The sequence below is a fragment of the Heterodontus francisci genome, chromosome 44 (assembly GCF_036365525.1).
Source record: "Heterodontus francisci isolate sHetFra1 chromosome 44, sHetFra1.hap1, whole genome shotgun sequence".
Classification (NCBI taxonomy): domain Eukaryota; kingdom Metazoa; phylum Chordata; class Chondrichthyes; order Heterodontiformes; family Heterodontidae; genus Heterodontus; species Heterodontus francisci.
In genome coordinates this window covers 26,928,845-26,951,205 of record NC_090414.1, presented here as the reverse complement: position 1 = coordinate 26,951,205, position 22,361 = coordinate 26,928,845, and the positions used below count along the sequence as shown (strand labels likewise).

At 53.0% G+C, this 22,361-nt stretch overlaps 2 protein-coding genes across 3 annotated transcripts in view; one reads left to right on the top strand and one right to left on the bottom strand.

Annotated features, from left to right (window-relative positions):
* Nucleotides 1-14,031, top strand: part of LOC137355924 (serine/threonine-protein kinase MARK2-like) — a 193,880-nt gene extending 179,849 nt beyond the window's left edge. The window contains exons 17-18 of one of the 2 annotated variants that reach the window (XM_068021588.1): nucleotides 7,611-7,655; nucleotides 13,079-14,031. In XM_068021588.1, coding sequence (XP_067877689.1) covers nucleotides 7,611-7,655; nucleotides 13,079-13,421 — 388 coding nt within the window. In that variant the 3' untranslated portion in view covers nucleotides 13,422-14,031. The remainder of the gene's footprint in view (nucleotides 1-7,610; nucleotides 7,656-13,078) is intronic. The other variant, XM_068021589.1, reaches the window with a different exon arrangement.
* Nucleotides 14,032-19,559: 5,528 nt separating this feature from the next.
* LOC137355919 (REST corepressor 3-like) overlaps nucleotides 19,560-22,361 on the bottom strand; it is a 48,063-nt gene continuing 45,261 nt past the window's right edge. The window contains exon 14 of the mRNA XM_068021580.1: nucleotides 19,560-19,675. Within this exon, the coding sequence (XP_067877681.1) occupies nucleotides 19,649-19,675 (27 nt within the window). The 3' untranslated portion in view covers nucleotides 19,560-19,648. The remainder of the gene's footprint in view (nucleotides 19,676-22,361) is intronic.

Below are 22,361 nucleotides of genomic sequence, written 5' to 3'. Positions count from 1 at the left end.
CTCGGTGGGTGGGCAAAGGAAAGCCTCTCTCTCTACAATCCTCTCCGTGGGTGGGCAAAGGAAGCCCCTCTCTCTCTTCAATCCTCTCCGTGGGTGGGCAAAGGAGCCTCTCTCTCTACAATCCTCTCCGTGGGTGGGCAAAGGAAGCCCCTCTCTCTCTACAATCCTCTCCAGGGGTGGGTAAAGGAGTCTCTCTCTCTACAATCATCTCCGGGGGTGGGCAAAGGAAGCCTCTCTCTCTAACTGGCCAGGGTGGGTTGACCCCATACACCCAATTGCCATTGGTGTGGGGGCAGAGAGATTTAACCCTTCACATCAGTGTTGTCTTATCCCCCAATCGCATCCCCTCCAGAAGCCGTGGGCTCCAGTACTGGATTCCACCTCCACATGTGCTGGCACACCGTCTTCAAGGCTGGGGTATGGCAGGTATCTGGCAGGGAGAGTTGGGAGTAAGGGGAGCTGCTTCTCTCAATGCATGCCTGGTCTAACCTCGAATGACGCTAACCTGTTCGTTGTGCCTGTATTATGAGCATTACTGTTGTGTTTAATAGGCACTTCATGTTATACAACTACCAATGACAGTAAACCCACAACATTCTCACCATCGATTACTAATATAATTTGCCTGCCATTCTTCTGTTGAATCTCACGTTTTCCCAGATCTGGGGAAACTCAGGCTGCAAACTGATGACCGCAGGCTCCAGGTGGAATTGTAAATGGGGGAGAGCAGCAATGGGGAGGGGGAAGAGAAAGCACTTGCTGAACCTCCACCGCAACATAAAGGCATCTAGGTGATTGGAAGCTGCAGCAGCACAGCTCAATCTCAACGACAACTTGATCAATAACTCAGCCCGAAATCAATCCCAACACAATCAATAACTCAGCCAGAAATCAATCCCACACAATCAATAACTCAGCCCGAAATCAATCCCAACACAATCAATAACTCAGCCCGAAATCAATCCCAACACAATCAATAACTCAGCCCGAAATCAATCCCAACGCAATCAATAACTCAGCCAGAAATCAATCCCAACACAATCAATAACTCAGCCCGAAATGAATCCAACACAATCAATAACTCAGCCCGAAATCAATCCCAACACAATCAATAACTCAGCCCGAAATCAATCCCAACACAATCAATAACTCAGCCGAAATCAATCCCAACACAATCAATAACTCAGCCAGAAATCAATCCCAACACAATCAATAACTCAGCCAGAAATCAATCCCAACACAATCAATAACTCAGCCAGAAATCAATCCCAACACAATCAATAACTCAGCCCGAAATCAATCCCAACACAATCAATAACTCAGCCCGAAATCAATCCCAACACAATCAATAACTCAGACAGAAATCAATCCCACACAATCAATAACTTGCCCCGAAATCGATCCCAACACAATCAATAACTCAGCCAGAAATGAATCCCAACACAATCAATAACTCAGCCCGAAATCAATCCCAACACAATCAATAAACTCAGCCAGAAATCAATCCCAACGCAATCAATAACTCAGCCCGAAATCAATCCAACACAATCAATAACTCAGCCCGAAATCAATCCCAACACAATCAATAACTCAGCCAGAAATCAATCCCAACACAATCAATAACTCAGCCAGAAATCAATCCCAACACAATCAATACTCAGCCCGAAATCAATCCCAACACAATCAATAACTCAGCCAGAAATCAATCCCAACACAATCAATACTCAGCCCGAAATCAATCCCAACACAATCAATAACTCAGCCAGAAATCAATCCCAACGCAATCAATAACTCAGCCAGAAATCAATCCAACACAATCAATAACTCAGCCAGAAATCAATCCCAACACAATCAATAACTCAGCCAGAAATCAATCCCAACACAATCAATAACTCAGCCAGAAATCAATCCCAACGCAATCAATAACTCAGCCCGAAATCAATCCCAACACAATCAATAACTCAGCCAGAAATCAATCCCAACACAATCAATAACTCAGCCCGAAATCAATCCCAACACAATCAATAACTCAGCCAGAAATCAATCCCAACGCAATCAATAACTCAGCCAGAAATCATCCCAACGCAATCAATAACTCAGCCAGAAATCAATCCCAACGCAATCAATAACTCAGCCCGAAATCAATCCCAACACAATCAATACTCAGCCAGAAATCAATCCCAACGCAATCAATAACTCAGCCAGAAATCAATCCAACGCAATCAATAACTCAGCCAGAAATCAATCCCAACACAATCAATAACTCAGCCAGAAATCAATCCCAACACAATCAATAACTCAGCCCGAAATCAATCCCAACACAATCAATAACTCAGCCCGAATCAATCCCAACACAATCAATAACTCAGCCCGAAATCAATCCCAACACAATCAATAACTCAGCCCGAAATGAATCCCAACACAATCAATAACTCAGCCCGAAATGAATCCCAACACAATCAATACTCAGCCCGAAATGAATCCAACCAATCATAACTCAGCCGAAATCATTCCCAACGCAATCAATAACTCAGCCGAAATCAATCCCAACACAATCAATAACTCAGCCAGAAATCAATCCCAACGCAATCAATAACTCAGCCAGAAAATCAATCCCAACACAATCAATAACTCAGCCCGAAATCAATCCCAACACAATCAATAACTCAGCCAGAAATCAATCCCAACACAATCAATAACTCAGCCAGAAATCAATCCCAACACAATCAATAACTCAGCCAGAACCAATCCAACACAATCAATAACTCAGCCCGAAATCAATCCCAACACAATCAATAACTCAGCCAGAAATCAATCCCAACACAATCAATAACTCAGCCAGAAAATCAATCCCAACACAATCAATAACTCAGCCAGAAAATCAATCCCAACACAATCAATAACTCAGCCCGAAATCAATCCCAACACAATCAATAACTCAGCCCGAAATCAATCCCAACACAATCAATAACTCAGCCAGAATCAATCCCAACACAATCAATAACTCAGCCCGAATCAATCCCAACACAATCATAACTCAGCCAGAAATCAATCCCAACGCAATCAATAACTCAGCCAGAAATCAATCCCAACACAATCAATAACTCAGCCAGAAATCAATCCCAACACAATCAATAACTCAGCCAGAAATCAATCCCAACACAATCAATAACTCAGCAGAAACCAATCCCAACACAATCAATAACTCAGCCCGAAATCATTCCAACACAATCAATAACTCAGCCAGAAATCAATCCCAACACAATCAATAACTTGCCCCGAAATCAATCCCAACACAATCAATAACTCAGCCAGAAATCAATCCCAACACAATCAATAACTCAGCCAGAAATCAATCCCAACACAATCAATAACTCAGCCCGAAATCAATCCCAACACAATCAATAACTCAGCCAGAAATCAATTCCAACACAATCAATAACTCAGCCAGAAATCAATCCCAACACAATCAATAAACTTGCCCGAAATCAATCCCAACACAATCAATAACTCAGCCAGAAATCAATCCCAACGCAATCAATAACTCAGCCAGAAATCAATCCCAACACAATCAATAACTTGCCCCGAAATCAATCCCAACACAATCAATAACTCAGCCAGAAATCAATCCCAACACAATCAAATAACTCAGCCAGAAACCAATCCAACACAATCAATAACTCAGCCCGAAATCAATCCCAACACAATCAATAACTCAGCCAGAAATCAATCCCAACACAATCAATAACTCAGCCAGAAATCAATTCCAACACAATCAGTGACTCTCCCCGGAGTCCGTCAGTGACTCTCCCCGGAGTCCGTCAGTGACTCTCCCCGGAGTCCGTCAGTGACTCTCCCCGGAGTCCGTCAGTGACTCTCCCCGGAGTCCGTCAGTGACTCTCCCCGGAGTCCGTCAGTGACTCTCCCCGGAGTCCGTCAGTGACTCTCCCCGGAGTCCGTCAGTGACTCTCCCGGAGTCCGTCAGTGACTCTCCCCGGAGTCCGTCAGTGACTCTCCCCGGAGTCCGTCAGTGACTCTCCCCGGAGTCCGTCAGTGACTCTCCCCGGAGTCCGTCAGTGACTCTCCCCGGAGTCCGTCAGTGACTCTCCCCGGAGTCCGTCAGTGACTCTCCCCGGAGTCCGTCAGTGACTCTCCCCGGAGTCCGTCAGTGACTCTCCCCGGAGTCCGTCAGTGACTCTCCCCGGAGTCCGTCAGTGACTCTCCCCCGGAGTCCGTCAGTGGACTCTCCCCCGGAGTCCGTCTCCTCTGTACAGGCAGACATGGCTGTGTTAGTTGTTTCAGGTCCACTGTGAGCTCGGTTCCCCAGGGTTTGAGGGGCAGCGTTGTTCCCACCCCCTCCTATTCATCATTCAGTGACCACACTGCTGGAAACAGGACAGGACTGGGCCCAGCAGAGATGCAGTTCACAGTCGAATAGCTGATTATAATCACTGAGGTGAAGTGGTTGGGGGTGACGGATCGTGCCCCAGTATCGGAGCACTCTGTCAGGAGGAGAGGGCCGCAGTGTAAATATTCAGAATGCTGAGGTTGCTAAAGAGGCAGTACTGAGACTGGTAGAATTTTATACGTTAGGGTGGAGTTTCGTTCTGCTGAGGGACCTCAGCAATTTCCCTGGGGAGCAGATCAACATGATTCAAAAGTGAGAAAAATTCAAGTCACTTTGTGGTTTTGATGAGAAAACAAATCCACAGAGCGCTGTCCCCTAAACACTTGTAACAACATTCCATTAGCAAAAGTGTAATGTCTCATTACCAACTGAGCAGAGAAAGCCCAGGACCCCAGGTGTACAAGGAAGTGCTGCTTTGATTCGAACACTAACTCTGAGAGGATAACATACTCTCGGAATTTACTGATCTGGGACCGTGCCGATGATCTCTTTGTATCTGCATGTTTGTGCATTGTTCACAGTAAGGAAAGTGCAGTGTCTGCTTACAGGAATGGCGTCTATCAAGTGTAATACACTGAGCAGCTGTGACTAAATCTGCCCTGTGCCTTTAAGACAGACTCTAGATTGCGTGTCAGTTCTGTCCATGGTCTGGAACATCAGTCTGTTAAGAGTAAATGTTATGTAAATGTAGCATTGCAAGGGTGCCTTTTGTTTGGGAGGTCTGTGCTTTATCAAGCGTTTTACAGGCCAGGCTAGTGAGTTGAGCCTGAGCTCCTCGGTGCCAGTCTGCACTTCACAGCTACCCCGCCAGAGGCAGCTGGATGTGAAATGGTGCCTCGATGCGAAGCTGTCAGTAGCTGGCCTAGCATGGCACAGCCTGAATTGGAAAGCTTCTGGTGACAACAGCCTCACACATACGAGCTGCTAAACTGGACTTCAACCAGATGACAAGCTGAGATGCACCCTGGGTGTGGGTCAGTCTGACAGCCTGTCTGGAGAGTGACCAGGAGATGGATTAAGCTGTGGCCCTGGGTGTGGGTCAGTCTGACAGCCTGTCTGGAGAGTGACCGGGAGATGGATTAAGCAGTGGCCCTGGGTGTGGGTCAGTCTGACAGCCTGTCTGGAGAGTTTACCAGGAGATGGATTAAGCTCTGGCCCTGGGTGTGGGTCAGTCAGACAGCCTGTCTGGAGAGTGACCGGGAGATGGATTAAGCTCTGGCCCTGGGTGTGGGTCAGTCTGACAGCCTGTCTGGAGAGTGACCGGGAGATGGATTAAGCAGTGGCCCCTGGGTGTGGGTCAGTCTGACAGCCTGTCTGGAGAGTACCAGCAGATGGATTAAGCAGTGGCCCTGGGTGTGGGTCAGTCTGACAGCCTGTCTGGAGAGTGACCGGGAGATGGATTAAGCAGTGCCCTGGGTGTGGGTCAGTCTGACAGCCTGTCTGGAGAGTGACCGGGAGATGGATAAGCTCTGGCCCTGGGTGTGGGTCAGTCTGACAGCCTGTCTGGAGAGTGACCGGGAGATGGATTAAGCTCTGGCCCTGGGTGTGGGTCAGTCTGACAGCCTGTCTGGAGAGTGACCGGGAGATGGATTAAGCTCTGGCCCTGGGTGTGGGTCAGTCTGACAGCCTGTCTGGAGAGTGACCGGGAGATGGATTAAGCTCTGGCCCTGGGTGTGGGTCAGTCTGACAGCCTGTCTGGAGAGTGACCGGGAGATGGATTAAGCAGTGGCCCTGGGTGTGGGTCAGTCTGACAGCCTGTCTGGACAGTGACCGGGAGATGGATTAAGCTGTGGCCCTGGGTGTGGGTCAGTCTGACAGCCGGTCTGGAGAGTGACCAGGAGATGGATTAAGCTGTGGCCTGGGTGTGGGTCAGTCTGACAGCCTGTCTGGAGAGTGACGGGAGATGGATTAAGCTCTGGCCCTGGGTGTGGGTCACTCTGCTGACTCTCCACAGTTGTGCTGCTGGAGAGAGACATTTCTCGACATTTTAAGGGGCAGCGCAGTGGTTAGCACCGCAGCCTCACAGCTCCAGCGACCCGGGTTCAATTCTGGGTACTGCCTGTGTGGAGTTTTGCAAGTTCTCCCTGTGTCTGCGTGGGTTTCCTCCAGGTGTCTTGGTTTCCTCCCACATGCCAAAGACTTGCAGGTTGATAGGTAAATTGGCCATTATAAATTGTCACTTGTATAGGTAGGCTGGTAGGGAAATATAGGACAGATGGGGATGTTTGGTAGGAATATGGGATTAGTGTAGGATTAGTATAAATGGGTGGTTGATGGTCGGCACAGACTCGGTGGACCGAAGGGCCTGTTTCAGTGCTGTATCTCTAAACCATAAACATAAAACCTGCCTATCGTTTATGATGTCAGTGATTCCAGCAGTAATAACCTGAATTTCTTGCAATGTAACCTTCTCTCTGTTGTATTGCATTTTGTATTAGACTGTTGTAGGAGTGATGTGCCCTCTTCTGTCTGGTGACTTCGGGCAGTTCTGTTAGTCCAATTGAAGTAGTCAGAATCCATCCCTCCACCAAACGCTGTGTATTTCACACCTCGCAGGCTTCAGCTGCAGCTCCATGTGCAAAGTGCAAAATCCACAAATATTAAAAAATGGCAGTTCCACAATGTTAGAAAATGGGTGTGCGTCAGAACAGCTGACAGTGTTTCTGGACAATGTGGAGGAAACTGGGGGCAGATTGGGGAGGAGGGAGATGAAGTGGCTGTAAAATTGCAGGGTGGAGAATCCCACAGCCTGTAAATGACAGAACAGGGCTCAGCTTTGTTCGCCACAGAATCTGACAGCTGGAAACAGGCTGATAGTGAGAACAGTGGCAGGGTTAATATTGGCTGAGAAAGTTTTTGTAGATTGACGCTGCTTGTATATTCCTGACCTTTTAAAATATAACAAATAAACAAAAGCGCGGGTCTGCTTTGGTGGTCACAGCAGTGTGGGGGTCTTGGGGAAGGGGACAGCGGTCTCCAAGGGGGAAGAGACAGAGACGGATGTAGTTTGGGAGCGGGCATTGGTTAAACTGCATTCATGTGGAGACTCCTCATTATCCTAAACACTCTGGATCAGGGTGGTAGGATTGGGGATTCTGCTTCAGGCTGCCTGGGCCATTTACCTCCTGTTTTACTGCAGTTTATGTAAGAAGGTTGTATTCCTTGTTTTGTTCTAAATTTGAACTTTGATTATATTTTTGAGGATGCCCCATGAGGGAGACATCAGAGAGCGAGCTGAGGGCTCAAGGTGAGAATCCACTACCACTTGTGTAAAACTTCTGCCTCTTATCACCTCTCGCAGTTATCCAGACTGTAAGATTTCTATCAAGGGGACATGAGCAAGTCTTTGCACTTTGTAACAGCCTGTGGCCATACAGCTAAACATCATTGTTAAAACCAGATCCTCGGGTCACTTTCAAACTGGCTGCAAACCTCCTCCAAAGTTATCATCTTCCTTTATTTCCCACTCGCCCCCAACCCACCTCAAGGTGCTGCCTCTTGCTGGGGAAACAGTGGCCATTCCCCATTTGAGCGCCCAGCCAGCGAGTGCCAGTAGGCTATTCGACCAAGGAGAGCATCACAGCCCAGTCAGGTTCCCTACACCTATCCCCATTAGCCATGTGTGACTGTTTCTGGCAGGTGTCACTAGCTAACAGTCAGGAAATGGGAAGCGTGAGAGGTTCACCAGACTCGTCACCCCTCCTACTCACCTTGCCAGGCCCCATGATCTGTGGGGCACCCCCCCCACCCCCACTCCTGTCAAGCCCCAGACGGCCTCCGCACCCCCCTCCACTGGCCCTCACAGGATTGGAAACCCTTGGGCCAAACTTTTTCTTCCTCCCAGTGTGTTCCTACTGCTCTCGAAGGCACCAATCATGCTGGGGCATGGGCCTTGCTCACCCTCTGACACCCTGCCCAAGCTTTCAGTTCTTCACCTGTTGCTCTAGACAATCACTATGCAGCTGTGGAAAGCATCAAAGCAGATTGATCCCATTTTCAGCAGACATATGCAGACCTGCACTTTTTCTGGGGGTTCCCTGGATAGTGAGACGGAGACCTCGTGTCACTTAAAAACCCCAGTTGTTTCCAATACTCATCTCTCTGAGGAGCAGCTACTGCTGTAGCTGTGATAAACTCGGGACTGTCTCACTAAGTTCTCTGTCTGCCGTCCCCTGGCAGCTGGCAGAGAGTGTGGGTATGCAGCTCACTCCTGGCCTCTGCTGAGGTCCCTGTGTAACTGTGTGCTCACTGGCCAGGCAGGACTGACTGTAAATGGTGCCTCTTGGAAGCAGCTTCACCATGATGGTGGGAGATGCTGAGTGCTCCGCGGGTGCTTTGCTTGATCCTTACACCAGAATGGCCCCGGTCATATTCCCTGCCTCAGCACAGGGCACTGCCTGGATATGTGGCTGCCTCGTTTATGACGATCACCTCCTCCTCTGCCACAACCCCCTCCCCTTCCCCACCCCCCCATCCCCCATTTATTTTCTCTGGAAGCACCTGGATCTGAGCTATGTCCCCCGACTGAGTGCTGCTGTTCTCAGAGTCCCCATCTCACTTCTATTCACCGTGGTGCGGTGGAGAGATCCAGACTTGAACCCATGATCTGTTTTATTCTCTGCTGACAGCTTTCCGGAGTCCCAATCTTCTCCAAACCTGCAAACTCTTCCAACTTTTGGTCAGTGTACCAGGATCCTGGGATTGTTAACCGCACGGCTGACTGCTGCAAATCCTTACTCCTTCAAAATTCCCAAATCTCTGGCTAATCCGGAATGAATTCAGTTTGATTTTCTTGGGCTCTCTCTCTCTCTCTCTCCCATCTCTGATTGCAGTTACGTAGAGAATTAAAATGATTTGAAAAAACAAATGACCTGAACTTCAAAAATAATTGTAAAGGGCACAGGATCGAAATGATCAATAATCAGCTTTCTGATTGGTTACCGGTGAATGATTTCTCCTATTGCGTGACCTCACTAGCTGCCATTGCCTGATGAGGTTTGAGTCTGTACTGAAAAGATGGGGAAAAAACACCATCAAGACCCTCCCTATCTCTGTAACCTCCTCCAGCCCCGACAACCCTCCCTATCTCTGTAACCTCCTCCAGCCCCGACAACCCTCCCTATCTCTGTAACCTCCTCCAGCCCCGACAACCCTCCCTATCTCTGAAACCTCCTCCAGCCCCTACAACCCTCCTTATCTCTGTAACCTCCTCCAGCCTCTACAACCCTCCCTATCTCTGTAACCTCCTCCAGCCCTCCCTATCTCTGTAACCTCCTCCAGCCCCTACAACCCTCCCTATCTCTGTAACCTCCTCCAACCCCTACAACCCTCCCTATCTCTGTAACCTCCTCCAGCCCCTACAACCCACCTCATCTCTGTAACCTCCTCCAGCCCCGACAACCTTCCTATCTCTGTAACCTCCTCCAGCCCCTACAACCCACCTCATCTCTGTAACCTCCTCCGGCCCCGACAACCCTCCCTATCTCTGTAACCTCCTCCAGCCCCGACAACCCTCCCTATCTCTGTAACCTCCTCCAGCCCCGACAACCTCCCTATCTCTGAAACCTCCTCCGGCCCCGACAACCCTCCCTATCTCTGTAACCTCCTCCGGCCCCGACAACCCTCCCTATCTCTGAAACCTCCTCCAGCCCCTACAACCCTCCTTATCTCTGTAACCTCCTCCAGCCTCTACAACCCTCCCTATCTCTGTAACCTCCTCCAGCCCCTACAACCCTCCCTATCTCTGTAACCTCCTCCAACCCCTACAACCCTCCCTATCTCTGTAACCTCCTCCAGCCCCTACAACCCACCTCATCTCTGTAACCTCCTCCAGCCCCGACAACCCTTCCTATCTCTGTAACCTCCTCCGGCCCCGACAACCCTCCCTATCTCTGTAACCTCCTCCAGCCCCTACAACCCACCTCATCTCTGTAACCTCCTCCAGCCCCGACAACCCTTCCTATCTCTGTAACCTCCTCCAGCCCCTACAACCCACCTCATCTCTGTAACCTCCTCCGGCCCAGACAACCCTCCCTATCTCTGTAACCTCCTACAGCCTCGGCAACCCTCCCTATCTCTGGAACCTCCTCCAGCCCCGACAACCCTCCCTATCTCTGGAACCTCCTCCAGCCCCTTCAACCCTCCCTATCTCTGGAACCTCCTCCAGCCCCTTCAACCCTCCCTATCTCTGGAACCTCCTCCAGCCCCTTCAACCCTCCCTATCTCTGTAACCTCCTCCAGCCCTACAACCCTCCCTATCTCTGTAACCTCCTGCAGCCCCTACAACCCTCCCTATCTCTGTAACCTCCTCCGGCCCCTTCAACCCTCCCTATCTCTGTAACCTCCTCCAGCCCCTCCAACCCTCCCTATCTCTGTAACCTCCTCCAGCCCCGACAACCCTCCGAGATCTCTGCGCTGCTCCAATTCCGGCCTCTTGTCCATCCCCCGATTCCCATCGTTCCACCATTGGCGGCCGTGCCTTCAGCTGCCTGGGGCCCTAAGCTCTGGAATTCCCTCCCTAAACCTCTCCGCCTCTCTCTCTCCTCCTTTAAGATGCTCCTTAAAACCGAGCTTTTGGTCGCCTGTCCCTAATATCTTGGGGTCTAATTCTGTCTGATTTCCGCTCCTGTGAAGCACCTTGGGGATGTTTTACTACATTAATGGTGCTAAGTAATGCAAGTTGTTTGTGTAAAAGTATAAGGACGATTATAGATTGCTGAGCCTCGCGAGTTTCAGACAATGTTGGGGTCTTGAATGCTTGTCGCACCAGCCCCAGTACCTTTCAAAACGGCAGCTTGGACTGGACCTCTATCTGTAATAATGCAGTCATCCATCTGCTCCCTCCCCTCCCCCCTCCCTCCCTCCTCCCTCCCCTTTCCTCCTCCCTCCGCCCCCCCTCCCTCCTCCTCCGCCCCCCCTCCCTCCTCCCTCCGCCCCCCTCCCTCCTTCCCCCCTCCCTCCTTCCCCCTTCCTCCTCCCTCCGCCCCCCCTCCCTCCTCCCTCCGCCCCCCCTCCCTCCTCCCTCCCTCCCTCCTCCCTCCCTCCCTCCTCCCTCCTCCCTCCTCCCTCCGCCCCTCCTCCCTCCGCCCTCCTCCCTCCGCCCCTCCTCCCTCCGCCCCTCCTCCCTCCGCCCTCCTCCTCCTCCCTCCTCCCTCCGCCCCCCCTCCCTCCTCCCTCCGCCCCCCCTCCCTCCTCCCTCCGCCCCCCCTCCCTCCTCCCTCCGCCCCCCCTCCCTCCTCCCTCCGCCCCCCTCCCTCCTCCCTCCGCCCCCCCTCCCTCCTCCCTCCGCCCCCCCCCCTCTCCCTCCGCCCCCCCTCCCTCCTCCCTCCGCCCCCCTCCCTCCTCCCTCCCTCCGCCCCTCCCTCCGCCCCCCCTCCCTCCTCCCTCCGCCCCCCCTCCCTCCTCCCTCGCCCCCCTCCCTCCTCCCTCCCTCCGCCCCTCCCTCCGCCCCCCCTCCCTCCTCCCTCCGCCCCCCCTCCCTCCTCCCTCCTCCCTCCGCCCCCCTCCCTCCACCCTCCGCCCCCCTCCCTCCTCCCTCCGCCCCCCTCCCTCCTCCCTCCGCCCCCCTCCCTCCCCCCTTCCTCCTCCCTCCTCCCTCCCCCCCCCTTCCTCCTCCCTCCCCCCCCCTTCCTCCTCCCTCCCCCCCCCTTCCTCCTCCCTCCCCCCCCCTTCCTCCTCCCTCCCCCCCCCCTTCCTCCTCCCTCCCCCCCCCTTCCTCCTCCCTCCCCCCCCTTCCTCCTCCCTCCCCCCCCCTTCCTCCTCCCTCCCCCCCCTTCCTCCTCCCTCCCCCCCCTTCCTCCTCCCTCCCCCCCTTCCTCCTCCCTCCCCCCCCCTTCCTCCTCCCTCCCCCCCCTTCCTCCTCCCTCCCCCCCCTTCCCCCCCCTTCCTCCTCCCTCCCCCCCCTTCCTCCTCCCTCCCCCCCCTTCCTCCTCCCTCCCCCCCCCTTCCTCCTCCCTCCGCCCCCCTCCCTCCTCCCTCCGCCTCCCCTCCCTCCGCCACCCTCCCCTCCCTCCGCCACCCTCCCCTCTGCTCCATTCTCTCACTTCTTCATCCTGTGAACTGAAACAGTGTGTGTTTGCAGGCAGTGTGACTGCGGGAGAACCCTGAAGCTACCCGTTCCTGTAAATCTAAATGAGGAGCAGTTGGAATTACGCATTTAAAAATTAAACCCGCCCTCTTCTCTCCTCCATCGTCGTGGCACTGAGTCCAGTTGTACCTTCCGATATTGTTCGATATTGTCCAAAGTCACCCTCCAGAACAGTCAGGTTGTTCTGGGCAAGGGGAGGCTGAGGGGTGATTTGATGGTTTATTTGAGATTATGAAGGGGTTTGATAGGGTAGATGGAAAGAAGAATGTGTAAAACTTAGGGGCCATCAATATAAGACAGTCACTGATAAATCCAATTGGAATTCAGGAGAAACTTCTATCCCCAGCGAGTGAGGAGAATGTGGAACTCGCTACACAGGGAGCGGTTGAGGTGAATAGTATCGATACATTAAAGGGGAAGCTGGAGAAACACACGAGGGAGAAAGGAATAGAAGGATATGGAGAGGGGGTGAGAGGAGGCTCGTGTGGAGCAGAAACACCAGCAGAGCGGATGGGCCGAATGGCCTGTTTCTGTGCTGTACGTGGTGCAATATTAATTGTAACAGGGCTACTCTCTCCCTCCAGATCCAACCTGAGTGGGGAGAAGGATGAGAATAAAGATGCCAAACCTCGGTCACTACGTTTCACGTGGAGCATGAAAACGACTAGCTCGATGGAGCCCAATGAGATGATGAAAGAGATTGGCAAGGTATTGGATGCCAATAACTGTGAGCATGAGGGCCGGGAGAGGTACATGCTGTTCTGTATGCACGGGGACCCCACCAAGGACAATCTGGTGCAGTGGGAGATGGAGGTTTGCAAACTCCCCCGACTGTCCCTCAATGGAGTCCGTTTCAAACGCATATCCGGTACCTCCATAGCATTCAAGAACATTGCGTCCAAAATTGCCAATGAACTGAAGCTGTAAGGAAGGCTAAACTGGTCCAGGGTTGTTGGAGGGCACCACGTTTAATCGGGACAAATGTGCGGGACTCGCACTGACACTTCTGGCCTAGATTCATTCTTGTTTTGTGATTTTTTTTTTGTGTTAGTGTTTTTAAGTTTATTTTTTAGTTTTTTAAAATCTGATCATGTATTGCACATTCTTGGCATATTGCCACCGCGGGATGGCAGTTCATTGAAACCCACCTGCCTTCCTGCACCGCCCCCCCTCTCTCCTCCTTTGCTTTCCCTGTGTGTACAACGTGGACTGAGGCAGAGTCTGTTAACCAGAGATCTCACGCACTGCATTACACTAACCTACTGTAGCAAGTGGATCTCTCCATTAGTCGAGGTTAATGAGAGCTGGTTTATTATTTTATTTCTGCGTGACCTGGCAGGGACAGCATGGGTTTCAAGTCTGAGGAATGGTTATAACCTCAGCAGAAGTTGCCTAATTGATTCATATTAATCCATTTGATTCAGATGTGGGTTTGAAAACAAATAGCTAAACAGCCCCCCTTCCACTCCTGTTACCCATCCCCCAGCTTCCCCCTTCCTCTCCCTCCGCCCAATTCCCCTTCCTCCCTCCACCCCATTCCCCTTCCTCTCCCTCCACCCCATTCCCCCTTCCTCTCCCTCCACCCCATTCCCCCTTCCTCTCCCTCTTTCCCCCTTCCCCCGTCCTCTCCCTCTTTCCCCCTTCCCCCTTCCTCTCCCTCCTTCCCCCTTCCTCTCCCTCTTCCCCCTTCCTCTCCCTCTTTCCCCCTTCCTCTCCCTCTTTCCCCCTTCCTCTCCCTCTTTCCCCCTTCCTCTCCCTCTTTCCCCTTCCTCTCCCTCTTTCCCCCTTCCCTCCCTCTTCCCCTTCCCCCTCCCTCTTTCCCCCTTCCTCTTCCTCTTTCCCCCTTCCTCTCCCTCTTTCCCCCTTCCTCTCCCTCTTTCCCCCTTCCTCTCCCTCTTTCCCCCTTCCTCTCCCTCTTTCCCCCTTCCTCTCCCTCTTTCCCCCTTCCTCTCCCTCTTTCCCCCTTCCTCTCCCTCTTTCCCCCTTCCTCTCCCTCTTTCCCCCTTCCCCTCCCTCTTTCCCCCTTCCCTCCCTCTTTCCCCCTTCCTCTCCCTCTTTCCCCCTTCCTCTCCCTCTTTCCCCCTTCCTCTCCCTCTTTCCCCCTTCCTCTCCCTCTTTCCCCCTTCCTCTCCCTCTTTCCCCTTCCTCTCCCTCTTTCCCCCTTCCTCTCCCTCTTTCCCCCTTCCTCTCCCTCTTTCCCCCTTCCTCTCCCTCTTTCCCCCTTCCTCTCCTCTTTCCCCTTCCTCTCCCTCTTTCCCCCTTCCTCTCCTCTTTCCCCCTTCCTCTCCCTCTTTCCCCCTTCCTCTCCCTCTTTCCCCCTTCCTCTCCCTCTTTCCCCCTTCCTCTCCCTCTTTCCCCCTTCCTCTCCCTCTTTCCCCCTTCCTCTCCCTCTTTCCCCTTTCCTCTCCCTCTTTCCCCCTTCCCCTTTCCTCTCCTGTTACCCCATCCCCCCACCTCCCCCTCTTTCCCCCTTCCTCCCACCTGCTCCCTTACACAATCACCAGCTGATTGGTACTGAGCTACACATACCTGTAGGTCTGGCTGAGTGTCCCCAGGGTCCCTGTTCCGTTAACCAGTGGAGGCCCAGGGAGGAAAAGGCAAGAGAAATGAACCAAGGTCCCTACTCCTGATCCTGGGAAAGGTGCCTCTTGTGTCGACTGGTGATCGGATCTGGCTCGACCTTGATTCCAGCTGGCTGTCGGCCCAGCTTCCTGGGTGAAGAATGGCGGGGGAACTGGTGTAGGTTTGGGGGTGCTGAAGGGCCCTGGAACCTCACCCTACGGTCGGCTTTCAGAAGAAGGCAAATCTGTCACGTCCCTCCCTCCACAGCTCCTCTCTTTTCCCCCCCCCTCCCCTCCCAACCCACAGTCCCTCCTCCCTCCCCCCGCGTCCCAGCACCTCTCTTCTTCCCCCCCCTCTACCCCAGCCCCTCTCTTCTTCCCCCCCCCTCTACCCCAGCCCCTCTCTTCTTCCACCCTCCACCCCAGGCCCTCTCTTCTTCCCCCCCCCCCCCCCTCCACCCCAGCCCCTCTCTTCTTCCCCTCATCCCCCCCCCCCCCCCCCCAGCCCCTCTCTGACCCCTTCTCTCCCCCCCCCCCCCCAGCCCCTCTCTGGCCCCCCCAGCCCCTCTCTGGCCCCCCCAGCCCCTCTCTGGCCCCCCCAGCCCCTCTCTGGCCCCCCCAGCCCCTCTCTGGCCCCTCCACCCCCTCTCTGGCCCCTCCACCCCCTCTCTGGCCCCTCCACCCCCTCTCTGGCCCCTCCACCCCCTCCACCCCCTCTCTGGCCCCTCCACCCCCTCTCTGGCCCCTCCACCCCCTCTCTGGCCCCTCCACCCCCCAGCCCCCCTCTGGCCCCTCCACCCCCCCTCTGGCCCCTCCGCCCCCCCTCTGGCCCCTCCGCCCCCCCTCTGGCCCCTCCGCCCCCCCTCTGGCCCCTCCGCCCCCCCTCTGGCCCCTCCGCCCCCCCTCTGGCCCCTCCGCCCCCCCTCTGGCCCCTCCGCCCCCCCTCTGGCCCCTCCGCCCCCCCTCTGGCCCCTCCGCCCCCCCTCTGGCCCCTCCGCCCCCCCTCTGGCCCCTCCGCCCCCCCTCTGGCCCCTCCGCCCCCCCCTCTGGCCCCTCCGCCCCCCCTCTGGCCCCTCCGCCCCCCCTCTGGCCCCTCCGCCCCCCCTCTGGCCCCTCCGCCCCCCCTCTGGCCCCTCCGCCCCCCCTCTGGCCCCTCCGCCCCCCCTCTGGCCCCTCCGCCCCCCCTCTGGCCCCTCCGCCCCCCCTCTGGCCCCTCCGCCCCCCCTCTGGCCCCTCCGCCCCCCCTCTGGCCCCTCCGCCCCCCCTCTGGCCCCTCCGCCCCCCCTCTGGCCCCTCCGCCCCCCCTCTGGCCCCTCCGCCCCCCAGCTGGCCCCTCCGCCCCCCAGCTGGCCCCTCCGCCCCCCCTTCGCCCCTCCGCCCCCCAGCTGGCCCCTCCGCCCCCCCTTCGCCCCTCCCGCCCCCCCTCTCCCCCCTCCCGCCCCCCTCTCCCCCCTCCCGCCCCCCCCCTCCCGCCCCCCCTCTCCCCCCTCCCGCCCCCCCTCTCCCCCCTCCCGCCCCCTCTCGCCCCTCCACCCCCCCCAGCCCCTCTCCGCCCCTCCGCCCCCCCCTTCGCCCCTCCCGCCCCCCCTCTCCCCCCTCTCCCCCCTCCCGCCCCCCCTCTCCCCCCTCCCGCCCCCCCCTCTCCCCCCTCCCGCCCCCTCTCGCCCCTCCACCCCCCCCAGCCCCTCTCGCCCCTCCACCCCCCCCAGCCCCTCTCGCCCCTCCACCCCCCCCAGCCCCTCTCACCCCCCCCAGCCCCTCTCGCCCCTCTCACCCCCCCCCAGCCCCTCTCGCCCCTCCACCCCCCCCAGCCCCTCTCGCCCCTCCACCCCCCCCAGCCCCTCTCGCCCCTCCACCCCCCCCAGCCCCTCTCGCCCCTCCACCCCCCCCAGCCCCTCTCGCCCCTCCACCCCCCCCAGCCCCTCTCGCCCCTCCACCCCCCCCAGCCCCTCTCGCCCCTCCACCCCCCCCAGCCCCTCTCGCCCCTCCACCCCCCCCAGCCCCTCTCGCCCCTCCACCCCCCCCAGCCCCTCTCGCCCCTCCACCCCCCCCAGCCCCTCTCGCCCCTCCACCCCCCCCAGCCCCTCTCGCCCCTCCACCCCCCCCAGCCCCTCTCCCCTGTTTCCTGAATCCAGTTACACTACGCACCGACACTATCTGCTTGTGTGCCCCAGGAGCTGTTATGCCCGTGTTTTCAACCTCCCTGTGAATCAGGAGATTGGCGCATCCCCTCCACAACACAAAATAATAATCATGCCTCTTGCAAAATCCTGGTCTCAAATTCATTCTGTAAGTCCTCCCTCCTGTTTACATTTATTTTGTGAATAATCCCCTTTGAGTTTGTTCACCCGTCTGGGTCTCTTTCCTCAGCCACAGCAGCACAGATAAGGTTGGGGGTGATTTGCTTTTAAAATCTTGCTGTAGGAGATTCTGAAAGGCTTTTTTTTAAATTGTCAATGAACTAATGAAGCCTTGTTCCTGTCTTGTTTTTTGTTAATTAATTAAAGGGTAGATGAATGACAGAAACTATTGGGAACTATTCTTTATCCAGCTGAATGTCAGAGCTCCTAAAATTTTCACCATGGAGCTCCAACACATGGAGTAGATTAACCGTGTGTTGGGCTCCCAGAGCAGTGATTTCTTGCAGGTCTTGATCAACCACTTTCCTTCAATCAATGCTGATTAAATGGCTGTTTGTCTCTGGGCTTTTGGCTGCAAAATGGCTGCAGTGTTTGCCCACAGTCATTGCATGTGAATATTGCTCAGGCATTCCTGAGAGATGTGATAAATCAGGATATAAATATCTGCTGTAATCTCCAGCTCACTCTGCCTGTCTTCACCCGCCCACAGAGTGAGAAGATTATATTTCTCTCTGCTTTCTTTGCTCCACCTGTGTGGACTCTGCTTGCTGGATCTCCCTGAGCCCAGATGGTGTCAGTGCAAGAGTGGGACAAGGTTCAGCAGCTGTACAGTTGGTCACTCACAGATGCTGTGGCTGCCCCCTCAGTCCAGGAAGCAGCAGCTCACCTCCTGACCGCTCCAACCAGAAATCTGATGGAAGTAACCCTGATTCCTTGTCCCAAATAACACCAGAAGTGGACATCAAGCTTCTCATTGGAACTGAGCACTCCTGCCCGCCCCCCCACAAGTGAGCTTGGGTTGGACAGCGAGGTGAGGTGGGGGGGGGTGGTGCAGAACAACCATCGGACTGTTCAGACCCACTGCCATCTGAGAGTTTGGTCCACACCAGTTTCTGGCTGCATTTCTTTTCACATGGATCTGTTCTGTGATTAGTGTGCGTGGGGGCGAGAGCGACAGAAGAGGACAGGGCAGGGGGTGGGGTAAGAGGGAGGGGACAGGGCAGATGCTGGGGAGGGACAGAGAGAGACACAATTATCACAGATCTAGCTAGTGAATATATCTCCTGGGTTACCTTGTATGACGCAGAAAGTTGCTCATGAGTGCTGTCTATGACACCTGGATTAAGGGACAGCCACATTTGGGTGGGGGTAGGAAGGGGCCCCTCTCTCCAGCTACCCACCCCTATCTCTGGTCTTCGGACTCCTGATCAGGATTGTCTGCCTCTGCTGATCAGAGTTGGGCAGAGATGAGAGTGGGTTTGAGGGAGCCGGGATGGGAATGACAGGGTGGAGAGTCAGTGCTGGATGGACCCAGTATCTGGTTTAAAGTGATCACTCCTCCCCCACCATCTCCAGCCCCTGTTTTTATCGAGCTCAGTTACAGGAAATAAATCAGTTGAAGAGCACAAAAGACAAGAGCCAGCCACCGTAGTGAGGCGGTCTGGAATCGACCTCACAGGATCCAGAGAAATTGCTTCTCTTTATACCCTCGTTCCCAGTGTCCAAACACGTTGAGGGCAAGGAGTGGGAGATTTGAGCAATCAATCTGCCATACCATTCAACATAAACAAAGTCTTGATTTGCGGATTAATTTTTTAATTTAGGGTTTTAGGTGATTATATATATTTATACGTTAATGAGTAGAGTTCCAGTTTGATACGGACTCTCTAGAATGTCAGTGAATGCAGAGGAACCTCCATTACCCGACTGGGCTGCCTTGCCTGGCTGGGCTGGCTTCAGAGTGAGTGTCTGCTTCACTCCGAGTTTGGCCCTACACGATTTGTATTGTGTTAGGCACATTTACAGCCCCAATCTCTATCACTATCTGGAGCCTGGATTCATGCACAGCCAGTCAGGAGGGGTTGGGTGCGATGGATGATTCAACATTGTTCATCTCCAGGATCTCGTTCCCAAGTCCACTGTAGAAAGAGGGGATGAAAGCCTGGGGATGAGAGGCTCCATTTATCAACCAGTTGGTCCTCAGCTGCTGTACAACACACTTGCTCTCTACATGGTACTCAGTCTCTGAACAGGTGGAGAGATGTAGTTTGATGTGTGTGAGGAAACCACATGGTTTGTAAACACTTTCACCTCCTGGACTGAGGTTCGATCCAACTGGGAACCTGCAGGAGCTTGGATTCCTTCAGTCCACCTCTCCTCGCAGTTCCAGGCACACACACCTGTGCCAACACCTCTTCCTTTGGTTTCAGAGAAATCGATGATTCTTTGTGTTTTAATTCAACTTGGGGCTCGGCGTACACTGTAACATAGAGAAAACTAATCTTTTAGATTTTCAATTGTCAAATTGTATTTGGTGATGTAAAGAAACAACTTTTTTGCTTTTCATTGTACTGTCAGATAAGTGAGGCTCCTGGTCCCTGTTCAGATTACCATCATCTGATCTCTAACTACTTCCTTCCATTTTATAAATCTTTTTTTTTAGATAGAATTCGGTGACTTGACTGATCTGAGAATGCATTGGGACTTGTTATTTCTTAATGGTTGGTGCCTGTACATAATGGTCCCCTGTGCAGGTTGAGCACCTGTTTATTGGTTACCTGCAGGTCACCTGTGTAGTTAGACACGTGTATAATAACTCACCTGTACAGGATACATGGATGTGACATGCTATCTTCCCACTGCTGTAAATGACCCAAAACACAGTCCTATCCTGTCTGGTTCTAATTTATGTCTCTGTAGAAAGATGTCTGATTCAGTGTATCGGAATGCATTACTTTGCAGCAATTTCTCACCTGCAAATTTCTCTCTTCCCGCCCCCTCCACCCAGACTCTCCCCGCCGCCATCCTTTCTTCAGTACAAGACTCTTCGATGACTCCCACAAGTTTTTGTTTAATTTATCTAATCCCTCCCTCCCCCCGAAGGGATTTGTTTTTAAAACCCCAGCTATCATCTGAGATGCCCAGCCCGTCACTATAAATGGAGGCGATGGGAAGGCCAGGAATTTTCTCACTCGGCTACTTGCTCTGCAACCCCACCCCAGTTCCCGTTAATGCTGGCTGTTCTGTAGATATTTTCATCTTTTGCCTCTTTTTTTTTGCTGGATTAATATTTTTGGAGATTTTGAGGAACATTTTGTAAATCATAGCTTCACCTCTACAGAGATAATGATCTGTGGTCCTTTCAGCCTTGCTGTTGTTTGTGCAAAATAACAAGTAAAATCGGGGCAGGAAATTCCCCCCTCCCGTTTTTGTTGTATACTTTGCTGCTGTTACTGAAGAAATCTATTAAACATTGCCCCTTTCTAGAATGATGTTACCACACCATCAAACCTCAACCCCCGTGTTGTCAAGGCAGCAGATTTTGTGGAAATCCTTACTCAACCATTGGGTTTGGCTTCCGGTGCTGAGGACAACCATAACTCGCTTCTGGACAATGATGGGGTGGCTTTGACTGGTGATGGTCAGCTGGTCAACTCTGCATTCCCACTCCTTATCACCCCTGGCTAACACTGGGACTCGGTGCATAAAAAGTAATTAAAGCTATTTGTTGATATTAGCAGCACCTTTAATTTTCACCCAAAGCAGGCTCTATTATTCCTACTTTAATTTTTTTGTTTTTTCTGACTGTTTTTAAACATTAAAGGATGTCGGGACAGTGAGAGTCTGGGTGCTGAGAATCCCATTTACACTCCTGTTGTGCTGAAGAGAGGGCTGTCTGTTAAATCTACCTTTAGATTTCAATACCTGTGACACTGGGTCACTAAAAACCACTTTGAATTTTAATCCCTGGGGTTTAAGACCAGTTTCTGACCTCATCCGTTTTCATGTGTGTATGTTTAGGGGGGGAATTTATTTAATTTTTTAAAAATCATGAGTTCTGGGACACATTTTCTGCATGACTCTAACTGGGAAATTGGTTTGTGTAGCTGTTTTTGTATTAATTTCTTTGATTGAATGATGGCCTTTCATTTGCGAATTGTTTAATTGAAACTTGGCACCAGAGGGAGGAAAATAATATTGTATTAAATAAAGACTGGGAAAAGTTCACATTTATCATTATAATAAAGATTCCCCTTCTATAGTTTAACATAACATTCGTCTGCCTGTTGTCATTACTCAAGTTAGACAGAGGGATTGGTTTTGAAGTTTCATGCTCGATTGAAGAATCTTCTGTTCAGAGATGGGCCTACAAACTACTTGAAAGTCTTTTATGCACAGCATGGACAAGGCTGCCTTCAAGGAGCAATGTTTGCTGTTCCCCAAATGGACACTAGTGGCAGACTAACCTGCTGAGGCAACGATCGACTGTGATTTTCCACCCCACCACCAAAAAAAACCGGTCCACCTGCAGTCTCAATGATATTAGAGGATTAAATTACAAGGGCAGGTTGCATTGAGTAAAGGTTAAGCTGTGATCTATTGAAGTATTTATGATTAGAGTTGATTGAACAGATAGAAATTACTACTGGAGGGAGTCCAGAACAGCCTGTTCAGGGGTGATGTCAGGAAGCACCACTTTACACAGAGGAGTGGAAATCTGAAACTCTCTCCCTGAAAAGGATGTTGAGGCTGAGGCTCACTTTGAGCCTTCAAGGCTGAGATTGATAGATATTTGTTAGGCAAGGGTATCATGGGAAATAAAATTGAGATTATTCATGACCTAATCAGGGGTCAGCAACATGTCTGTGGTAGCAGGGAGGAGGGGACGAGGAGCATCTGTTCCCGCCCATTTGAGGTCTTTGGGTTGTAAGCAGCAGCATCTGAAGCTGGCATCTAAAACGGAGTTGAATTATAAGCTTTTTCTACCTCTCTTGCTCTGCCAGTTCAATCTGGTTCAGGTTACACATTGCCAGTCCCAACTCAGACAATCAAATGTGGGTTCGTGTCCTTTAGAGAACAGTTGACGTCAGCCTTGGCATCGTTCCCAGAACCACAGCCCAAACCAGTGACAGGAACTCTCAGGCAGAAGCAGCAAAGCACTTGTG